At 37.7% G+C, this 19,377-nt stretch overlaps 1 protein-coding gene across 1 annotated transcript; it reads left to right on the plus strand.

The window, feature by feature from the left end:
- Positions 1-18: 18 nt before the first annotated feature.
- Positions 19-14,687, plus strand: TMEM43 (transmembrane protein 43). The gene is made up of 12 exons (XM_032212197.1): positions 19-190; positions 3,237-3,389; positions 4,666-4,800; positions 6,374-6,468; positions 7,932-7,981; positions 9,157-9,226; positions 10,555-10,625; positions 11,529-11,650; positions 11,834-11,908; positions 12,012-12,113; positions 13,105-13,222; positions 14,187-14,687. The coding sequence occupies exons 2-12, from the start codon at positions 3,249-3,251 to the stop codon at positions 14,387-14,389; spliced, it is 1,182 nt and encodes a 393-aa protein (XP_032068088.1). The 5' UTR covers positions 19-190; positions 3,237-3,248; the 3' UTR covers positions 14,390-14,687.
- Positions 14,688-19,377: the final 4,690 nt, after the last annotated feature.

Raw genomic sequence — 19,377 nt, forward strand, 5'->3', positions numbered from 1 at the left:
CGCACGGGCCATCCCAGGTCTGAAGGAGGGCGGAGTTTGCCGCGAGTGCTAGAAAAAGAGAGAGATCCGCTTCTCCTCTTTGGGCGTTACATCTCCTTCGGGCATCAGATCTCTTCCTTCCACTTTTAAGAATAGCTCGGGGAGTTAGTGCATTTACGGTATTTAAAAAGCTAAAAGCACACCAATATATGTAAGTATGGGCTTTTTTCTACCTTTTTTTAATTAAGAAAAAAAAGTTTGGAGATACTTTGCAATGGGCAGCGGCAATGGAAAGAAGAGGGAGTCGAGCTATTCTGCAACATAGAAATACTAAAATGTATACCACCAGTAAGAAATAGGTAACCTCTTCATGAGTTTTGATAGCCAAGTCTGCAATCCACCGCACCTGATTTCAGAGGAATGAAACTCGGTAGCTAGCTGATTTGTCAGGCAAGGTTTTATTTTTATTTTTAGGAGAAACACGTTTGCTTTATCCAAGGGGTGGTGATAGATCTCGCTATTTTTTGGTTGGCAAGCATGAGACGTGAATAGTTTACCCTTCGGACCAAATTCTGCATAAAAGATAAGGTAGTTGCCCACTGCATGATTTGATAGAATGAGCTTGCATGCAAGATTTTCTGCTTGATTTCATGCTGCTTCCAATCTGCCCATAAATTCCCATGGAAAAGGGCGTTGTCTTATAAATTGTTCTGGAGTGTTGTCACTTGCAGTGTTTAAAATAGTCCTAATGCATTCTGATGTTTGCATTCTGGCACAAACTTTTCCGATTGGGTTTAGATGTCTCTACTACCTTAAGTTTTGAAGTGTCTCGCCTTCCACTTTGCTCACCATACAATGTCCACCCCTTTGCGGATGTAAACAAATGATTGAGACTATGTGGACAGCAGTTGTATTACAGCGTTGTATTACTGCATTTAACTGAAAGTAACTTCTTGAACTGAATGAGACTTATTTCTAAGAAGACATGCATAAAATTATTTTTCTAAAAAAGTCATGTCTGAGTATGTTAAAAGTGATGATTAGTATAATAACTATCAAGAATCTGCAGCAGTTTTCTCATTAAGCTATTAAAAAGTTTTTGTGCTAGTAAGGAACTGGCTAATAAAGAACTAATATAATTTTATTTCTAGCTGATTTAGTTCAGAAGGCACATAATTTGAGAATAAAAGAAAGAAAAAGAAAAATATGCTTCCTTCAGAAGACTGCACTTGTTTCTTCTTTTTGTGTTTTGATATTTAGCCTTGATCCTGTTTTATTAGCCATGGCGTAGGACAGAGGTCTTCAAACTTGGCAACTTCAAGACTTGCAGACTTCAACAGTTGAACAGTTGAAGTCTAGAAGTCTTAAAGTTGCCAAGTTTGGGAAACCTTGACATAGGATTTATACATGGATCACTACAATAACACCATTACTTCTGATTAATCTTGGAAGAGGGGCTTCAGAAAGCATGGGAGCAACACCTGAGTACTATGACTCTTTAAAACACCTATGTCTTTTACAAGCATTCTGGGACTGCTATAAAGAGGCTTTCATGGCAACCAAGAGATTCTTGGGAACAAATGTGCATTTTTTTTTCAAAGAGTTGTAGGTAGATGTTGCATTCCACTTCTGAAAGTTCTGAAAAGCCTCTTCTGAATGGAATCTAAAGTTTGTACAGACTTTCTGTGCACAGATTACTTTCATGTTGCTCTCTGAAAAATTACGTATCTTTGTTCCATACATATTGCTCTAAGCAACTATTACAAAATATTATAGCACAGACACATCTACAAGTATCTTTAAATTGGATGATAGGAAATTTGTTATTGCTTTTGTTGTGCTTTTGTTGCTAAGTCGTGTCTGAGTCTTTGTGATCCCATAGACCTCAGCATGCCTTATTATTTATTTATATGTAATATACATATTTATTAGTATAGTCTTTGTATTGATTCATTTATGCAAATTTTAAATGTACTATGTAAACCTGTATTCTACTAATTTAGAGAAGAAGCTGCCATAAATATGGCTTTATACTGAAAAGTCATGTATTACAATAAGCATATGCAATTTATTCACTTTTGGTTTGAGATGGTATGTGAAAGCATATGGCATCTGGCTCTTGGGTTAGCTGAATTTGTGTTTTTTTCATGGTTTATTGAAGAAATCTTAGCACAACTAAATAATAGCAAGAAATATTAATGGAAAGATTCATACAATGTGCTAAATCAGAGGTAGACAAACATAACTTTGGGTTGTGTGTCATACAGCATTTTGAGATTACACTACAAAAAATCAGCAACAGAATAGACTAGTTTTGGACATGTTTTCCAAAGATGCTACAGAGACTTGGAAGGCCTCTGAAATGGTGTTTATTCGGTTTTACAGTTAAATCAGTGACATAGATGAAGCTAATTAGTGCTATCATATTGTCCTGCTCCTCTTCTGCTGTTGCAGAATTGTGATGCTGCAGAAGGAGGATTGGATTGAAAGAGTATCTCCAAGGAAATAGTTAGAGAGGTTAGTCTTTTCCCATCTGTGGATAGAAGGATAATCAAATAGAAACTATGGCTGAGTTTCTGCCCTCCAAAATAGGTCCCAGTTGATGCTGTCATATTTTTGCTCATCAGGTGAAATCCGAATATGTACCATATGTTCTGTCCCCTAGCTCTTGTCCTTGAGAAATCACCATTGCCTCCTTAGTGCCACTAATAAGCCCAGTAAGTGAAGCTATATTTTTCATTATTAGTGGATTTCCTAGTTAGAGAATTTCTTGTACCCTGCCAATTTCTACAGTAGTCCTTGACTTACGCCACAACTGAGCCCAAAATTTCCATTGCTAAGCAAGGCAATTGTGAAGTACGTTTTGCTCCATGTTGCGACCTTTTTTTGTCATAGTTGTGAAGAGAATTGCTGCAGTTGTTAAGCGAGTCATTAAGCAAATCCAGCTTTCCTAATAACTTTGCTTGTCAAAAACCATCTAGAAAGGTTACGAATGGTGATTACATGACCCCAGGTCAGTGCAACCGTCATAAATACCTGCCCATTGCTAAGTGCCCAGATTTTGAGCATGTGGTTGTGTGGATGCTGCAATGGTCGTAAGTGTGAATACTGGTCATAAGTCACTTTTTTCAGTGCCATCGTAACTTCAAACAGTTACTAAACAAATGGTCGTAAGTCCAGCACTACATGTATATGAGTTATAACAATAGGTGGTAGCAGATGTCTGTTCAATAACTCTTCCTTTTTGTTCTTTTCAGACGGTCTCTGAAATGGGTGGAAAGAATGAACACGTGAAGGTCACAACTGAGCACCAGCCTGGGTTTCTGGAGCGCCTGAGTGAGACTTCTGGAGGGATGCTTGTTGGCCTCGCCACCTTTGCCCTGTCTTTCTACATTCTTTTTACCAACGAGGTGAGAGATAATGGGTCAAAATGTCAGATTTCAGCTGTTTGAAGTTTGAAACTTATAAAGCCCTTCATGGTATTGGATCTGGGTACTTGAGAGACCGCCTGCTGCCAATTACCTCCCAAAGACCCATTAGATCACACAGATTAGGCCTCCTCCGGGTTCCGTCTACTGGCCAATGCCATCTGGCTACTACCCGGGGGAGGGCCTTCTCTGTGGCGGCTCCGGCCCTTTGGAACAAGCTCCGCGCAGAGATTCGGACCCTCACCTCTCTCCAGGCCTTCCAAAAAGCCATTAAAACCTGGCTGTGTCGGCAGTCCTGGGATCGATGAGTTCCCTTCCCCTCTCGAATCGTGTGGCTGTTGGTTGTTTTAAATTCCCTGTACTTTTTGTTGTAGTTCTTGTGTTTCCCTTCCCCTCCTTTGGGTTTGTGCACCGCCCTGAGTCCCGCCAGGAATAGAGCAGCATATAAATAAAATGAACCTTGAACCTTGAAACACTTGTCTTTCAAAATGCCTACAGTATGCTGTTTTACGAATGAACCAATGAATAGTTCTGACTATGGTGACTCTCAGTCATCCAGGTCATGGTTGTCCCAAAGTGCTTTTTCAAAAGGCACCTGTGTTTCTTTGTTTTTCCTTGAAGACGTTTTGCTTCTTATCCAAGAAGCTTCTTCAGTTCTCAATGATTCTCAGAACTGAAGAAGCTTCTTGAATGAGAAATGAAACATCTTCAAGGAAAAACAACAGAAAGTCCAGTTCTGAGAATCATTGAGAACTGAAGAAGCTTCTTGGATAAGAAGCAAAACGTCTTCAAGGAAAAACAAAGAAACCCAGGTGCCTTTTGAAAAAGCATCTTTGGGATGAATAGTTCTAGCCTTTTTAATGCAGTTTCAAGGAAAACTCTACAATCCTGAATATACAGGATGCTTTGCATTTTTATATTTAGCATCAAACTCAGAATTTTAATTCCATAATTCTTTTTGCCAAACAGTTACAAAACAGGTTTTGTAAACTGTTTTGCACAAACAGTGCATAAAGCCTGTCTGCTATCTTCCTGTCTTCCTAGATATTATTAATGGATTAGATTATTTAAAGAAGAAATGGTTGATCTTCTTGAATTCCAGCATCCCAAGTACTTAATTTTTTTTTCTTGTGTAAATGAATTTTCATTAAAAGAAAATTCCTGTTCTGTGTGGCGATTTCAGCATGATGCTGCAGGGACGAGCCCTTGCTTTAAGGATCTACTTGAACCACTTTATTTCTCATTTCATCATTCCTAGGGGCGAGCTTTGAAAACAGCCTCCTCTTTGGCTGAGGGGCTTTCTCTAGTTGTCCCGCTTGACAACATCCAGATTATATCCCCTGAGAATGACAAGAAACTTGTGCACTTCTCTGGTACCCTTAGAACATCAAAGGTAAATTTCCTTAGTCCAAACCTTGTTTCATTTTTTTACATTAAAGTTTTTTTTTTAAAAAATGCATTGCTTTTTCTGTCTCCCCCCCCCCCCTCACCTTCCTCCCCAATCCCCAAGCCTTGCTGTGCTGACTCATTGTGTTGTTGGGGGTTTGTGTTTTTTCTTGGTGGGATAAGCAAAGGATGTTGGGAGTGTACTTCATATATATATATATATATATATATATATATATATATATATATATATATATATATATATATATATATATATATAGGCAACAGTAAATATATATATATAGGCAACAGTAAAAAATATTGGGTTTCTGTCTGTATGGTCTCTTGTGACGAGCCTAATGACAGAGAGTGGAAGTGTGACCTTCCTCCCATACTTGGGCATACCAGGGGTTGTGACTTTAAGTATATACCTCCCACCCTGGCTGGCTGATAAGGAGTCGTTCTCTGTAGCTCAAATGGTTAACTCCCTGCCTGGGAGGCAATGGAGCACAGGTTCGATTCCCAAACTTGGGTATGGCTAGCTGATGAGAGCTAAATAGCTTGAAATAGATCTATACTAGTCTCCCTTTATTTATTTATCAGCACGAATACAACAAAATGTAACAAAAAGGCAACAGTAAAAATACTGGGTTTCCGCCTGGATGGTCTCTTGTGACGAGCCGAAGGACAGATGATGGAAGCAGTTAGCTTCTTCCCATAATTGGGGCTTACCAGGGGTTGTAAAAATCTAATATATATATATATTAGATTTTTACAACCCCTGGTAAGCCCCAATTATGGGAAGAAGCTAACTGCTTCCATCATCTGTCCTTCGGCTCGTCACAAGAGTCCATCACGACAGAAACCCAATATTTTTCTACTGTTGCCTTTGTTATATTTGTGGTTTTTTTTATTTGTGCTGATAAATAAATTATTTCATTTATTTATCAGCACAAATAAAAAAAACATATATATAAATATATAAATATATAAATATATAAATATATAAATATATAAATATATAAATATATAAATATATAAATATATAAATATATAAATATATAAATATATAAATATATAAATATATAAATATATAAATATATAAATATATAATATATAAATATATAAATATATAAATATATAAATATATAAATATATAAATATATATTAAGCAAGGCCACCCAATCTGCAAAGATCATCCCAGGTGCTGAGCTAAAGCAAAATGATGCCTATAATGGACAGTAGCAATATAAAAAGATGCCAGAGATAGATGGCAATTAATACAACACTGGAAAAGGCAATGCTAGACCAAGAAAAAGATGACTCACAGTGGAGGTGAGCACAACATTGGGACATGCAAAAGAGCAGGTTAAAGCTAGATTGTCATCTGTCTATAATATGGTTGCTAGGAATCAAAAACAAAAACATAATCAAGCAATTCTCTGCCCTGCTAGGTTAAATGACTTGTGGGAAAAAATAAATGGTATTCCCCCCTCCCCTCCTGCCTTGCTGAACATCTAAGGAAGTCAGAAGTAAGATAATAGTTCTCTTACCAACTGATGTTTATTTGCATTTGCTAGCCTCTGTATGATCCCAGCTATGGGCTTTCTATCCGGGCAGTCAAGCTCAAACGTCAGGTGGAGATGTATCAGTGGGTTGAATACGAAGATTCCAAGTAAGATACTTACAGTATTCATGTTTTCTCTGCCTTAAACTGTGTGCTTGTTTCTAGTGATGGTGGCAGTGGAACAAGTTTGTTTGAATTTTTGAATTTTATATAATCCAGTTTAGGATTAAGATAAATATCGGCATATTTGTTCTTATTTTTACTAAGTGCCCTTTCCTTTCTATCTGTGTGGAATATAATGATGGTTTGATCTAGCCTCCTGGTATCTATTTTTTCCCAACCTATACCAACTACAATAGTGATTCAAAGCTATAAAGAGTGAATGGATGTAGAACTATGAGTCATTTGTTTCTAGCTGGCTTCTAGGCTGGAAAGAATGAGCAGATGAGAAGTGATAGGAAAACAACCCAACAGTTGTCATGCCTACAGCAGCCTCCACATGTCAACTTGGATGTGTGATGCCAAACTGCACTACAGCAAAGTAGCATGAAGCATGAAACTTAGACTTTTGGCTCTCCTTCAAATTTCTCAGGCCTAACAAGAATAGGTATATTTAGTTGATAGCCTATATAGAGGAGGGAAATTTGCAGTGAAGGTTTGAACTAGCAAATCCTGGAAGGAAAAAAGGCAGGATAAATTTAATTTGTCTTTTAGATAAATCTTCTTTATCTAATTTCATTAATCTCAAACCCCAGTATTTCCCCATGAATTTGGATTAGTTCTCTTATTTGGAAAGTATTATTATTTAAGCTTTAGACAAGAGAGAGATTGTGCTGTAGGAAGATACAAAAACATAGAGGGGTAAGCAAAAAACATCAAATAGTGAATTAATTATAAAGTTCCTTCTCTGGAAAAGCGGTCTATGTTTTTTTAGTGAACAGTGAGATATGAAATTCCAAAAGTTGATACATTGGAAATGCCTTGGAAATGTTTTAATAATACAATAATACAATACAATAGCAGAGTTGGAAGGAACCTTGGAGGTTTTCTAGTCCAACCCCCTGCCTAGGCAGGAAACCCTATATCATTTCAGACAAATGGCTATCCAACATCTTCTTAAAGACTTCCAGTGTTGGGGCATTCACAACTTCTGGAGGCAAGCTGTTCCACTGATTAATTGTTCTAACTGTCAGGAAATTTCTCCTCAGTTCTAAGTTGCTTCTCTCCTTGATTAATTTACACCCATTGCTTCTTGTTCTACCCTCAGGTGTCTTGGAGAGTAGTTTGACTCCCTCTTCTTTGTGGCAACCCCTGAGATAGTGGAACACTGCTACCATGTTTTCCCTAGTCCTTCTTTTAATTAAACTAAAGCTCTTTTCATTACTAAAGCTCTACAAAATTTTAAAATAAGAGTAATTGGGAGGGCGGCACTATATGAGGGCATTCACATGAATGTTAAAAGTTTGGCTCATTTTAACTAAAATTATTATTTATAGTAAAATTGTGTAAAACCTGATGGACTTTTCAGTACTTTATGTTCAACTGATGATGCTTCCCCCACCCCCCTGTAGAGAATATGAAGAAGATGGTGAAGTAAAGAAAGAAACAAGATATTCTTACAGTAAGTTTGCTAGTAGAAAATTTTGTCTCATAAAACAGTCACTGGGTATGGCTTTAATATCAGGCACCTCTTCTCCAGCTAGGGAACAGCTGTCCTTGCAGCTACAAAAATGATGGTGAAAGTTGTCTGTTGAATTTCTACTGTCATGTAGCTGTTACAAGGGAGAACCACTGAAAGAGAAAAAGTTACCAATTTTATCTATAACAGAAGTATAGAATCCAGATCATGAAAAATAATATTACCACTTTTTATTTCCTAATATTGACTCTGGTTATGGACACCACAGTATGGCATGAACTTAGAACATTTTTATTTTTATTGCATTTGGATTCTTTTTTATTGCATTTGCATTCTCAAAATGAAATAAGCAGTTAATATTTTTAGTTGATTGCAAAGTGCTTAAGGAAACAAACATATATTTTCCTTTTTAGCCAGGATGTTGCATCCACTTTACTGTCGTTTTATCTTAAGATGAGGTTAGCTGAACTTCAGTGCTTGCAGACCACAGAGAGGAAGTTTTCATTGGATTTTATAAGATCGTAGAGCTGAAAGGTGGCTTGATAGTCATCCAACCCAAGCTTTTCCTTTGGGAAGGACCTGCTTCAAACAGTGGTTATCTCTATTTCAAAATCTTCAAGTATAAAGGAATGTTAGAATAACCTCAGAAGATGATGGTGTATGGAAGAGATGCTGCCTTCCTGTAGAAGATATATGCTATTTTACTTTTTCTCAGTCTTCTCTTCCGCAGGCTAGATTTACTTAGTCCCTTTAATTGTTCCTCACCAGACTCAGTTTCCAATCCCTTCCACATCTTCTCTCTACTTTGTATTGTTCTTTTTAAACGTGGTGTCCAGAACCAGAGTCAATATTGGGAAATATAGAGTGGGAATATTATTGTTGATTATCTGGTCTATGCTTCTGTTAATAAATCTCAAAACAGCATTTGTCTTGTATTTGTGTCTTTTCATAAATAGTAGATTTTAAGGGGAAAAAACATAATTAGCATGTGCTTAGAGAAGAATTCTGCCTGTAATGTTCACCAGTACCCATTCCCATATAAGAGAATGAAAAATTATAGGGACAGTGGGAAATATCCATGATCTGTGACTCCTGGAATGTTTTCAAGAAATCAGGATAATATTTTTAATATTCTTATTTCTGTACACCCTTTTTAGATACAGAATGGAAATCAGAGGTTGTGAATAGCAGAAATTTTGATCGAGAAATTGGACATAAAAACCCTAGGTAAACGTGATACTGTGTTTTCCCGAAAATAAGACAGGGTCTTATTTTCTTTTGACCCTCCCCCAAAATAAGCTCTTTGGCTTATTTTCGGGGAGGTCTTATTATTTTTGAGGTGCAGGAGGTGGTGAGAGTGGTCACCTCATGGCTGCTGCGTTGCAATATTGGGGGGGTTATTTTCAGGGGAGGGCTTATTTTCAGGAAAACAGGGTAGTATTCTATACTGTGGCTCTTCCAATACTATTCTTAGGATTTAAAATTAAGAATCTGAGTAAGATTTCTAACTGATTCACAAGATTGTATTCTGGAAGTTAAACAAAGTAGCAGGATAACAAATGTTATATATATATATATAACTTCCAGAAGACCATTTATTTATATATACGTATGTATATACATACATACATACATACATACATACATACATACATACATACATACATATTTAGTGTCACAACCCCTGGCAAGCCCCAACCATAGGAGGAAGACAACAGCCTCCATTATCCGCCAATCGGCTCGTCACAAGAGTCCATCATGACAGAAACCCAATATTTTTACTGTTGCCTTTGTTACACATTTTGTGTTATATTTATTTGATAAATAAATAAAGGGAGACTAGTATAGATCTATTTCAAGCTATTTAGCTCTCATCAGCTAGCCATACCCTTACTGGGATTTGAACCTGTGCTATATTACATCTTAGGCTAACGTCTTAGCCATTAAGCCACAAGTTCTCCTCCTTATCAGCTGAAGCCAGGGAAGAAGGTATAGATCTATGCTAGTCTCCCTTTATTTATTTATCAGCACAAATATAACACAAAATGTGTAACAAAGGCAACAGTAAAAATATTGGGTTTCTGTCATGATGGACTCTTGTGACGAGCCGATTGGCGGACAATGGAGGCTGTTGGCTTCCTCCTATGGTTGGGGCTTGCCAGGGATTGTGACACTAAATATATACCTTCTTCCCTGGCTTCAGCTGATAAGGAGGAGAACTTGTGGCTTAATGGCTAAGACGTTTGCCTAAGATGTAATATAGCACAGGCTCGAATCCCAGTAAGGGTATGGCTAGCTGATGAGAGCTAAATAGCTCGAAATAGATCTATACTAGTCTCCCTTTATTTATCAGCACAAATATAACACACACACACACACACACACACACACACACGGTTTTCTGGATGGGTGTGTATACTTTTATGCTAGTTGTTGTGTTTGGAAACACTGGAGTATATCTTTGTGGTGGTTGATAACTAGAAGATTTGCTAATTCTTTTGTGACTTTGTTTCCACCATGTTAAATTCATCTGATTATTCTTTTTGTCTGTGCAGTGCCATGGCTGTTGAATCTTTCACTGCTGTTGCTTCTGATGTTCAAGTTGGCAAGTTCTTCCTTTCCAGAGGTATGAAGCTTGTATCTGAGATGTGTCTAGATATATGCATGCTAATATATATTTAACAAGGCAGATAATGAGAAAAACATCTCCACTTTGTAACATTTGGAAGAGTAACTAAATACATTTTAATTTAAATCATAGCTTTCCAGTTTCCCATGGTTTAAATTTTATGGAGCAGATAATGAGACAGTATCAAAACATCTCATTGATCTTTGGAATAAGTACTATAATATAGTTATTCTGGGCATAAGATATTTGGCATTCTTATCTAAAAGTTAGCTAAGTCTGCTTGTAAGTTTTTATGGTCAGGTATGCTGATCCCTACCACCATGCCTGCTTTTTCCCTTTTAATTTTGCATGGTGAGACAGGAGAGTTAAGGAATCATAGAATTAAAAGCTATTTTTAAGCTGTTGAGTTGAATTTCTGCTCAGTGCAGGAATCCGGGATCAAGCATCTCTGACAAATGAACTTTTAGGGCTGTGCAAGAACACATTCAGTGAAGGGAAATCCACTATATCTGGGTGGTTGTTTCTGCAATTGAACTACATTAATCAAGAATCTGTCGTTGTGTAATTTAAGGCAGTTAGTCCACATCTGATGCTGTCGGATGCTAGAAATACGTTCTTAACCTTATATGTGGCATTCATTTGGGTGCTTGGAGTGCTATCGTATTCCTTCTTGGTGCCCATTTTCTTCATAGGAAGAACTTGGAAAGTTTGTTAGATGGAATAGAATGAGGAGATTTCTTGCATGAAACCATGAAGGATGGCCCTATTTGTTCCAAGCTCTGGCCATTCCCATTTTATGCTATGGCCCCTACTTCTGAAAGAACATGGCTTCATTGAAGTTTCCGAAATGGCTATAAGTCTCAAACAAAAATGATTTCTTATTCCCACTTCTACTTTTAGGCCTCATTGAGAAGATTAATAATTTCAAGCAGATGAGCCTGTCAAAATTGGAAGACCCTCACGCAGATGTGATCCGCTCAGGGGATTACTTCTTTCATAGTGAGAATCCACGACGTCCAGAAGTAAGAAATGGAAGAGGAAAATAAACAATAAACAATTGTTCCCCTCTGCCCCAGTCACTCAGAATTGCACTTTTTTACTTGAGCTGAGCTGAGATAATCTGCGAATCTTGGATCTAAAATTTCAATTGGGAATCTTTTGTTGTCCCAACACTTTTGTATTGTTGTTTTTCCCCCTCTTTTCAGGTCGGGGATCTTCGTGTTTCATTCTTCTATGCAGGTTTGAGTGAAGACTTTTCGCGCATGACTCTACCAGATATGGTAAATGTTCCATATCTCCTCAAGACCTTCTCATGTAATTAGATAAAGCTCTCCAATGTTGCTGTGCAAATTTCTTCAATTTCTCACTTTGGCTCCTTTTCAGGTGACCATAATTGCTCGTCAGCAAGGCGATCACTTGGTTCCATACCAAACCAAATCTGGGGATGTCTTAAACATTCTCTATCCTGGAGAGCTCACAGCTGAGGTAAGGGTTCCAAATCAGTAGAGGGAGAATAGTAGGGAAGAGTTATACATGTCCTGTTTGCTTAAATAAAGGAGAACAATTCTCCCCCCCCCCCTCTTCAATTATCACTTCTGCATCTCAAAGGTAAAGCTCTTCATTGCAAATAAAACAACTCTGATTCAGTTTCTGACCAATATAGCTCTTGATGGTGAGACTCTTATCTGAAAACCTAAATGGCTAACTTAAATTGGCAACCCTAGTAGGCAAAACTTGAGTTTAAGTAAGTGGATCGGTGTGGGATAACTTCCTATAAAGGTAACTTTTCTTAGTGTAGTGTAGGTGTTTCATTTCTCCAGTTCAAAAAAATGAACGCAAAACTTTCTCATTTAGTAGCATAGATACTTTTGATGGATTAAAAAGTGTTTTCAGTTTCTGCCAAAGAAAAGTAATGCTTGTAGACAATGAAAAGGCATGAATATATAATGTTTTACATGTCAAGAATGACACATGGGCCTTGCAGAGCTTATCAGGGATTGCTTGCAGGGCGGAACAAGAGGAAAATTAGTATGTTTTAACTAAAATCTGTTTTTCTTAAAATTCTACCTACTCATAAACTGATTTTGCCTGTACCTCATTCTTCCATCCATTTTATACTGTCTTAAAAATATTGACCTGAAGTTCAGTTGCAGTTGAAGAATCATCATAAATTCTCTGATGACAACAAAGTTGACAATATTTCTTTTGTTTTCAACTAATCAAATTAGTTTGTCAAAATAATTTCAAATGTAGCCTAGGGTTGTTCAAATAAATTTGAAACCAGCATTCCTCCTAGAATATGATAGATTATGGAGGGGCAAGGAATAGGTTCTGGCCAGTAATGTTAGATGAAGCCGTGGCATTGTGTCCAGTTGCATCGTGTATCCTGCTGATCAAAAGAATGAGCATAATTTGGATGGTGATAAAATACCAAGTATTTGACTGGAAGTGCTAACTAAATATCAAATATTTTTAGGAAGTATTTCAGAAAGAACATGAGAGTAACAGCATGAAAACCTGGGGCCTACGTGCAGCTGGATGGTTGTCTATGTTTTTAGGCATCAGCCTTATGACCAGAATTATTTATACCCTGGGTAAGTTTTGCCACTATCCCCCTAATTTGATTTATAAATAAAGCATTAATTAAAAATTGTACCGAAGTACCTACAGGTCTAAGAAACATAGTCATCTAACATGATAAAGAATAGTAATAATTACTATGAAGCTGAATATTGTTCCTGGGCTCAAATGTTGACTGAGGAAATAAAGGTTTTCCTTTCTCATGCTTGTGTTAAATGAATAGTCCAAGGGATAAAGAGTCTTTATTATCTAGATGAGATAACTCATAGGAATGTGACGGAAAGCAATTAATTATTTCATCACTGTGATACAGTAAAGAAATACTTTTCCGGTGATGTAGAGGGAGGGGTCACGGCAGGGTTTTATCACAGCCTGATTGGTCCGTTAGACTGAGAGAAAACTTCTTAGCCTTCAGCTATCCCATTGGCTCCCAGTTTTCTCTTATTCTTTCTGGTCCTAGGACTGTTGATTTGGCTCTCTAGGCAGGAAACGTTTTTATTAGTGAGTTTTCTACAATTCCTTGCTTTAATTTGTGTTATTGGCTATGCTAAATTGTCTAAATTGCTTAAATTGAGCAAATTCGGCTGCGCCCAGATAGGACAGTCCTTGCTGCCCTAAAACGGTGGGGAAGGCCCATAGGGCAGCTCCTCTTTCCCTCTGTGGGCCAGGCTCCCTGTGCTAATCCCCAGGGCTATTATCTAGATGAGATAACTCATAGGAATGTGACGGAAAGCAATTAATTATTTCATCACTGTGATACAGTAAAGAAGTATTTCTATAAGCTATGAAAACAAAGTACGTATTTAGGTAAAAGTGTGTTTTTTCTTCCTTTAATGGTCCATAGTCTGTAGAGATGAAATTTCAATGAATTTGGTAGGCATTGGGTTGGATTTAAAGCAGGTTTAGTTTGCTTTTATAAGCTTGCCAATGAGATTTTTATTTATTTATTAAATTGATTTTTATTTTTCGTTATTGCAGTGGATTGGTTTCCAGTTGTCCGGGATCTGGTTAACATTGGTTTGAAAGCATTTGCCTTTTGCTTAGCCACTTCTCTCTCATTGCTGACCATTTCAGTGGGCTGGCTTTTCTATCGGCCCTTCTGGGCACTATTGACTGCTTTGTTGGCTGTGGTTCCTATTCTGATTGCAAGATCTCAGGTTCAACCCAAAAAACAGCAGTGACATCATGGAAGAGGCGCCTTCTTTGTACCCACATTTATTTGGAAACTTTATACATTCAACGCATTTATCATATTTGAAGAAAATACCACCATGAATATTTTTGCTCTTCATATTGCAGCACAGAAAATGCAACATCAGTGTATTCTGTAGTTGTTTTAGGTATGGTACTTTCATTATGCAATCCAAGGGTAAGGAACTAAGCAGTTCTGAATTATACCTCCCAGGAACAGGTACCGTGGTCAGGGGTACTAAGATCCATAAATATTTAGACCAGGCCTGCACAGCTGGTAGAAAAGACCAGATTGATAAAAATAAAATAAGTACAGGCTACAAATAGCAATAGTGCTTTACAGCATCTCTGGGCAGTTTAGAGTCAGCAATATTGCCCCCCATCCCCACCCCGAATAGTTTGGATCCTCGGAAGGATGGAAAGTTGAATCAACCTTGAGCCCATCAGGATTGAACTCTTGACTGTGGGCAGAGTTAGCCCACAACAGCTGCCCCCAAACTTTTGGGCACCAGCGACCAATTCTGTGGAGAAAGGTTTTTCCACAGACCACAGGGAGTGTGGTTTTTCATGCTGCCTGCATCCTGCGGATGGGGCTTTGCTTGTTGGCATGCCACGGACCAGGGATTGGCGACCCCTGGCCCACAATACTGCATTCTACCCACTGTGCCACAATGACTCAAAGGAATCTGTGATGCGCCAATTAGTTCTTTGGTAACAGTATTAGAAGTGCAGCGAGGCCTGCAGGTGCTTGGTAGCATGTCTCTAAAATCACAGTGGCAGTGATTTTATTGACTTTTTAAAGAATGCTGGAATGTGGCATGAAGCTGTTTGGCTGGTCAAATGCTGTGCAGGCCTGATCTAAATATTGACAGGTTTCATACCAAGTGGAATCAAATTAAAATATGCAACTGCCCCAATATCGTGGAGAAAAATAGGTATATGGACTCAATGGGGACCATATGAGGCTTTGAAGAGAATGGGTAAATCGTTGTAATATTAATCTATTCCTTATCTATAACTTCATGTTTTACTGCATGCAACTTTTTGAAGTTCACTTCATTTATGTTCTTACTATCCTGTTTGAATTCTCACGTAGGTAAACTTACCTTATCTGTAACACCTTGAATTATATGTGGATCAAAGTATCCTACACAACACTGGTATTGCTGTGATGCTGTTTATTTTTATATTACTATATTCAGCATTATTGTATCTCAGTTTTATGATTTATTCTTATCTCATGCTTAACTTTTTTTTTTCAATAAATAAAATAATTTATGATCTCAGGTGGATTTTTTTACCTGTGACTTGAGAATTGTTTCCTGAACCAATTCTGTAAATTTACTGATGGTTTCATGAAGAATTTTGATTTTAAAAGACAAAACCAAAAGATATATCCAGAGGGAGAAGAGACTTTCTGCTGTTCACGTAACTTGCTCCATGGACAAATTAATATATTTGTTTTTTTACTGAAAAATTATGTAGAGTAAGGTTGGGTACTCAATGTACTAATGGTACTCTGACAAAAATTTTATTTGAAACCTGCCCAATTTCAAGAAAAAACAAGAGTGCAACACTTTAGAAATGGGTGCTTTAAATTGGTACAACAGTTTGTAACTTTGTTGATTTTGTCCAGACATTACTTGAGTTTAGAGTTTTAGAGTTTTATTAGAATTTGTAGGCCGCCCTTTTCCCTGAGGGGACTCAGGGCGGCTCACATAAAACTGGGAAGGGGGGAACACAAACATCAAGATAGAAGACATATAATAAAATGGTAGGCAACATACATTCATCATTCGGGAGGGGTAACTATCCTTATCCCCAGGCCTGACGGGCGAGCCAGTTCTTCAAGGCTATGCGGAAGGCTTGGACTTGCTTTGCATATAATGCTAAGCTAAAATGATTAACTTACAAATTATAAAAGTGGATGAATTTCCTTAAATCTAGGACTGAAAGACTATGCTTTAACTATTCATACCCAGAATAGGTTTTTTCCCCTATAGCTTCAATCGCTGCTTTTTTCTGGGTTCAGAACTGTAAATTTTGCACACAACCTTCAGTTGGACTATTTTATAAAAACTCTGAAGCAGACAAAAAGCCGGTGTGTACCCCATTGCAAGCCCTTGTTGCCAGCAATGAAATGATGCAAAAACATGGATTAGATAGAAACCTTTTATATGGATGCAATCTACCGAGGTAAGAAAGCTCTGATACTCTTCAGTCAGTAGTCTCAGCTCATTATTAGAGGTACATCAAATTAGTCTAAGAAAACAACTAAGCCAAAGCTCTAAAAGTAAATAAAAGTTCATTAGCATCATCCTGAATCTGCCCTTTTCTTGAATTTAGAATTCCAAACTTATATTTGCATTCATTGGTCTGTTGCTATCTAACATCATTTCTAACTAAAGTTCAACTACAATTTGCCATGGAGTTATTAATCATTTTGTTAAGATGTCAGTTGTATCACTGGTGCAGAATGAAGCATGGTGGCTGCTTCCAACTGAAATCTAGATTTGTATTCTTTATTTTTAGAATATCATTTGTAAATGTTTCTATGGATGGAAGTGTCTATTTTCTATTTTATGAATAAAACTTCAAGAAAAATATATGATTTGCATGTGTGTTTTGAAATCACAATTCACTATTAAAGGTAAGCGAGTTAAGTATAAGTATAATCTTTATTGTCATTGTACTTAAATACAACGAAATTGGAAGGTACCATTTAGGTCAGGGCTTTCTAACTCCTGGGCCATAGCCCACTACTAGGCTGCACTGGGTTCAGAACTGGGCTGCATGAGTGGCGGATGCTTGTGCTGACATGCATAGCTCCTCTTGCACAAGCAGCGGGTGCTTGCCCTGGCATGTGTAGCTCTATTCACACGCGCAGCAGGTACATACACTGGGAGCCGACATTTCATTTGCACGAATGGCAGATGCTTGTGCTCACATGTGACGCTCTATTCACGCCTGCTGCTCATACAAATGGAGCTCTGCGTGCACACGCCTGCCACTCGCACAGAACCATCCCCTCTCCCCCATGCAAGAAAAGTTGTCGACCATTGATTTAGATCACCAAGTATAAGCTCATGTTTAATGTGGGAATCCAAAATCTTTTATCTTACAAACATCTACCTCTATCAATGTCTGTTCAAGAGACTTACTGTAATTTCTAATTTTTTAAAGTCTTCTCTGTTCCTCTTCCACTGTGAATCCTTCAAATGTGATATCCAGAACTGGACCTTGAGGCACAGGCCTGACTAAAGAAGGATAAACTGAAATTATTCATGTATTTTTCAGATTTTTTTTTAAAGAACTACCCTAGATTTAGAACATTCTAGTTTAATAAAGATATTCCTTGCATGGGAGACAGACATCTGACAGGAATATTGCTGCTTATGAGATAATATTTGGAAAGCTTTTCAACTTTCCTGACCCAATGTATAACCAAAGCTAATTCCAGAGAAAATTTCACAATAACTGGAACCGTCAAAATGTTTCTAAGGTGAAAAGGAGGTCCTGAGAGGAAAAACACACTAAAAATGTTAAGACCTTTAAAAACATTACTTCAGGAACTAAAAATAAAGCTTTGTTTTATAAGTTCCTGTTCTTATACTTGTGCATAATTCTGTAAGTTGTTAGCATTTACTGGGGGGACCCACTTGAAATAAACTCAATATATTGCCATTTCAACTTCCAGAACAAGTTAAAAGTGCTGGTTATTATATAAAAATCCACCACAGCAGTGGATTGGGTCTATCATGGACAACTTGCTCAAGCATAATTCAAACATTGAGTGGGCCTGTTAAGATTCTCTCTGTTTATGAGGTAAAGACAATACAGGCTCCCAAGATAGAGCTTCTTAGTATAATGGCCTTCACAATTTGGAACATACTCGAGCTGCACCTAGCCTGACCACCCTTATATTCTGAAAGATCTTTAAAATCAGTTTTTTTCAGGGAGACGCTGGCTTGTAGGGACTGCAGTGGTGGGTTCCAAAATTTTTTAGAACCTCTTCTGTAGGTGTGGCCTGCTTTGTGGGAGTGGCTTGCCGACCATGTGTCCGGGTAGGAGTGGCTTGCCAGCTATGTGACTGAGTGGGAGTGGCTTGGCAGTCATGTGACTGGGTGGGTGTGGCCAACTTGTAAAATGTGGTGAAACTCATTTAACAACGCTCTTGATTAGCAACCAAAATGTTTGCTCCGGAACTTCGGCAATGAAGTATGCAAATCTTAAAGCTGTCAAGTTACAAGACACTTGCACCCCTAACCCTTTAGAAAAAAAACCCCAGGGGTGTTCAAACATGACAGCTTTAAGACTTGTGGACTTCAACTCCCAGAATTCCTCCTCTTTGTCTTCATCTTGATGAAGGGTAGGGGGAGGGAGCTGGAACTAGTTCTAAATGGCACTGTACATTTGTGGAACCTCTTCTATAGAAGAGGTTAGAACTGGCAGGAACCAACCCCCGGTAAGGGAGACACTGGAAGGCTAGTATATTCATTTTCCAAGTGAAGATCTATGTTGCTCCTATGGGATGAGAATCTAATAATGCTGAATATGCAAATAATCTTAGGAAAAGGACTGGTGCTCAGGACTTAAGTTTTTATTTTTTATCCAAGATTCAGTATATATTTTTATCTGAATATATTTAAAGTTCTGGTCCAAATTAATTCTGGTCAAGTCAAGTAGATTAAGTTTATCATGACAGGATATAAACCAAACAATGTGCTTCTAAAATTGCTTTGAGTAAGACAACTGCTATAGTTACTACTTCTTTTGTACAAAAAAGTGTGCATAGGTAAAATAGTCAAAATAGCACATTATGCAATTAGGTAATTGGACATGACTGAACATGTGGCAGACTGCAAGCCATTTTTGTAATAAACCCCTCAGAGTGCACCATTCAGAATGTTCAAAACTGAATCTGTCATGTGATCAATATACTAAGAGGCGAGACTCAGTTTTCTTGACGATATAGAAG

This window comes from Thamnophis elegans, chromosome 2 (genome assembly GCF_009769535.1).
Source record: "Thamnophis elegans isolate rThaEle1 chromosome 2, rThaEle1.pri, whole genome shotgun sequence".
NCBI classification, from domain to species: domain Eukaryota; kingdom Metazoa; phylum Chordata; class Lepidosauria; order Squamata; family Colubridae; genus Thamnophis; species Thamnophis elegans.

Coding starts and splice junctions, on each gene's coding strand:
- TMEM43 (XM_032212197.1), top strand. CDS start 3,249: ATGGGTGGAAAGAATGAACACGTGAAGGTCACAACTGAGCACCAGCCT. Junction 9,227..10,554: donor ATTGGACATAAAAACCCTAG/GTAAACGTGATA, acceptor TTGTCTGTGCAG/TGCCATGGCTGTTGAATCTT. Junction 11,651..11,833: donor AGAATCCACGACGTCCAGAA/GTAAGAAATGGA, acceptor CCCTCTTTTCAG/GTCGGGGATCTTCGTGTTTC.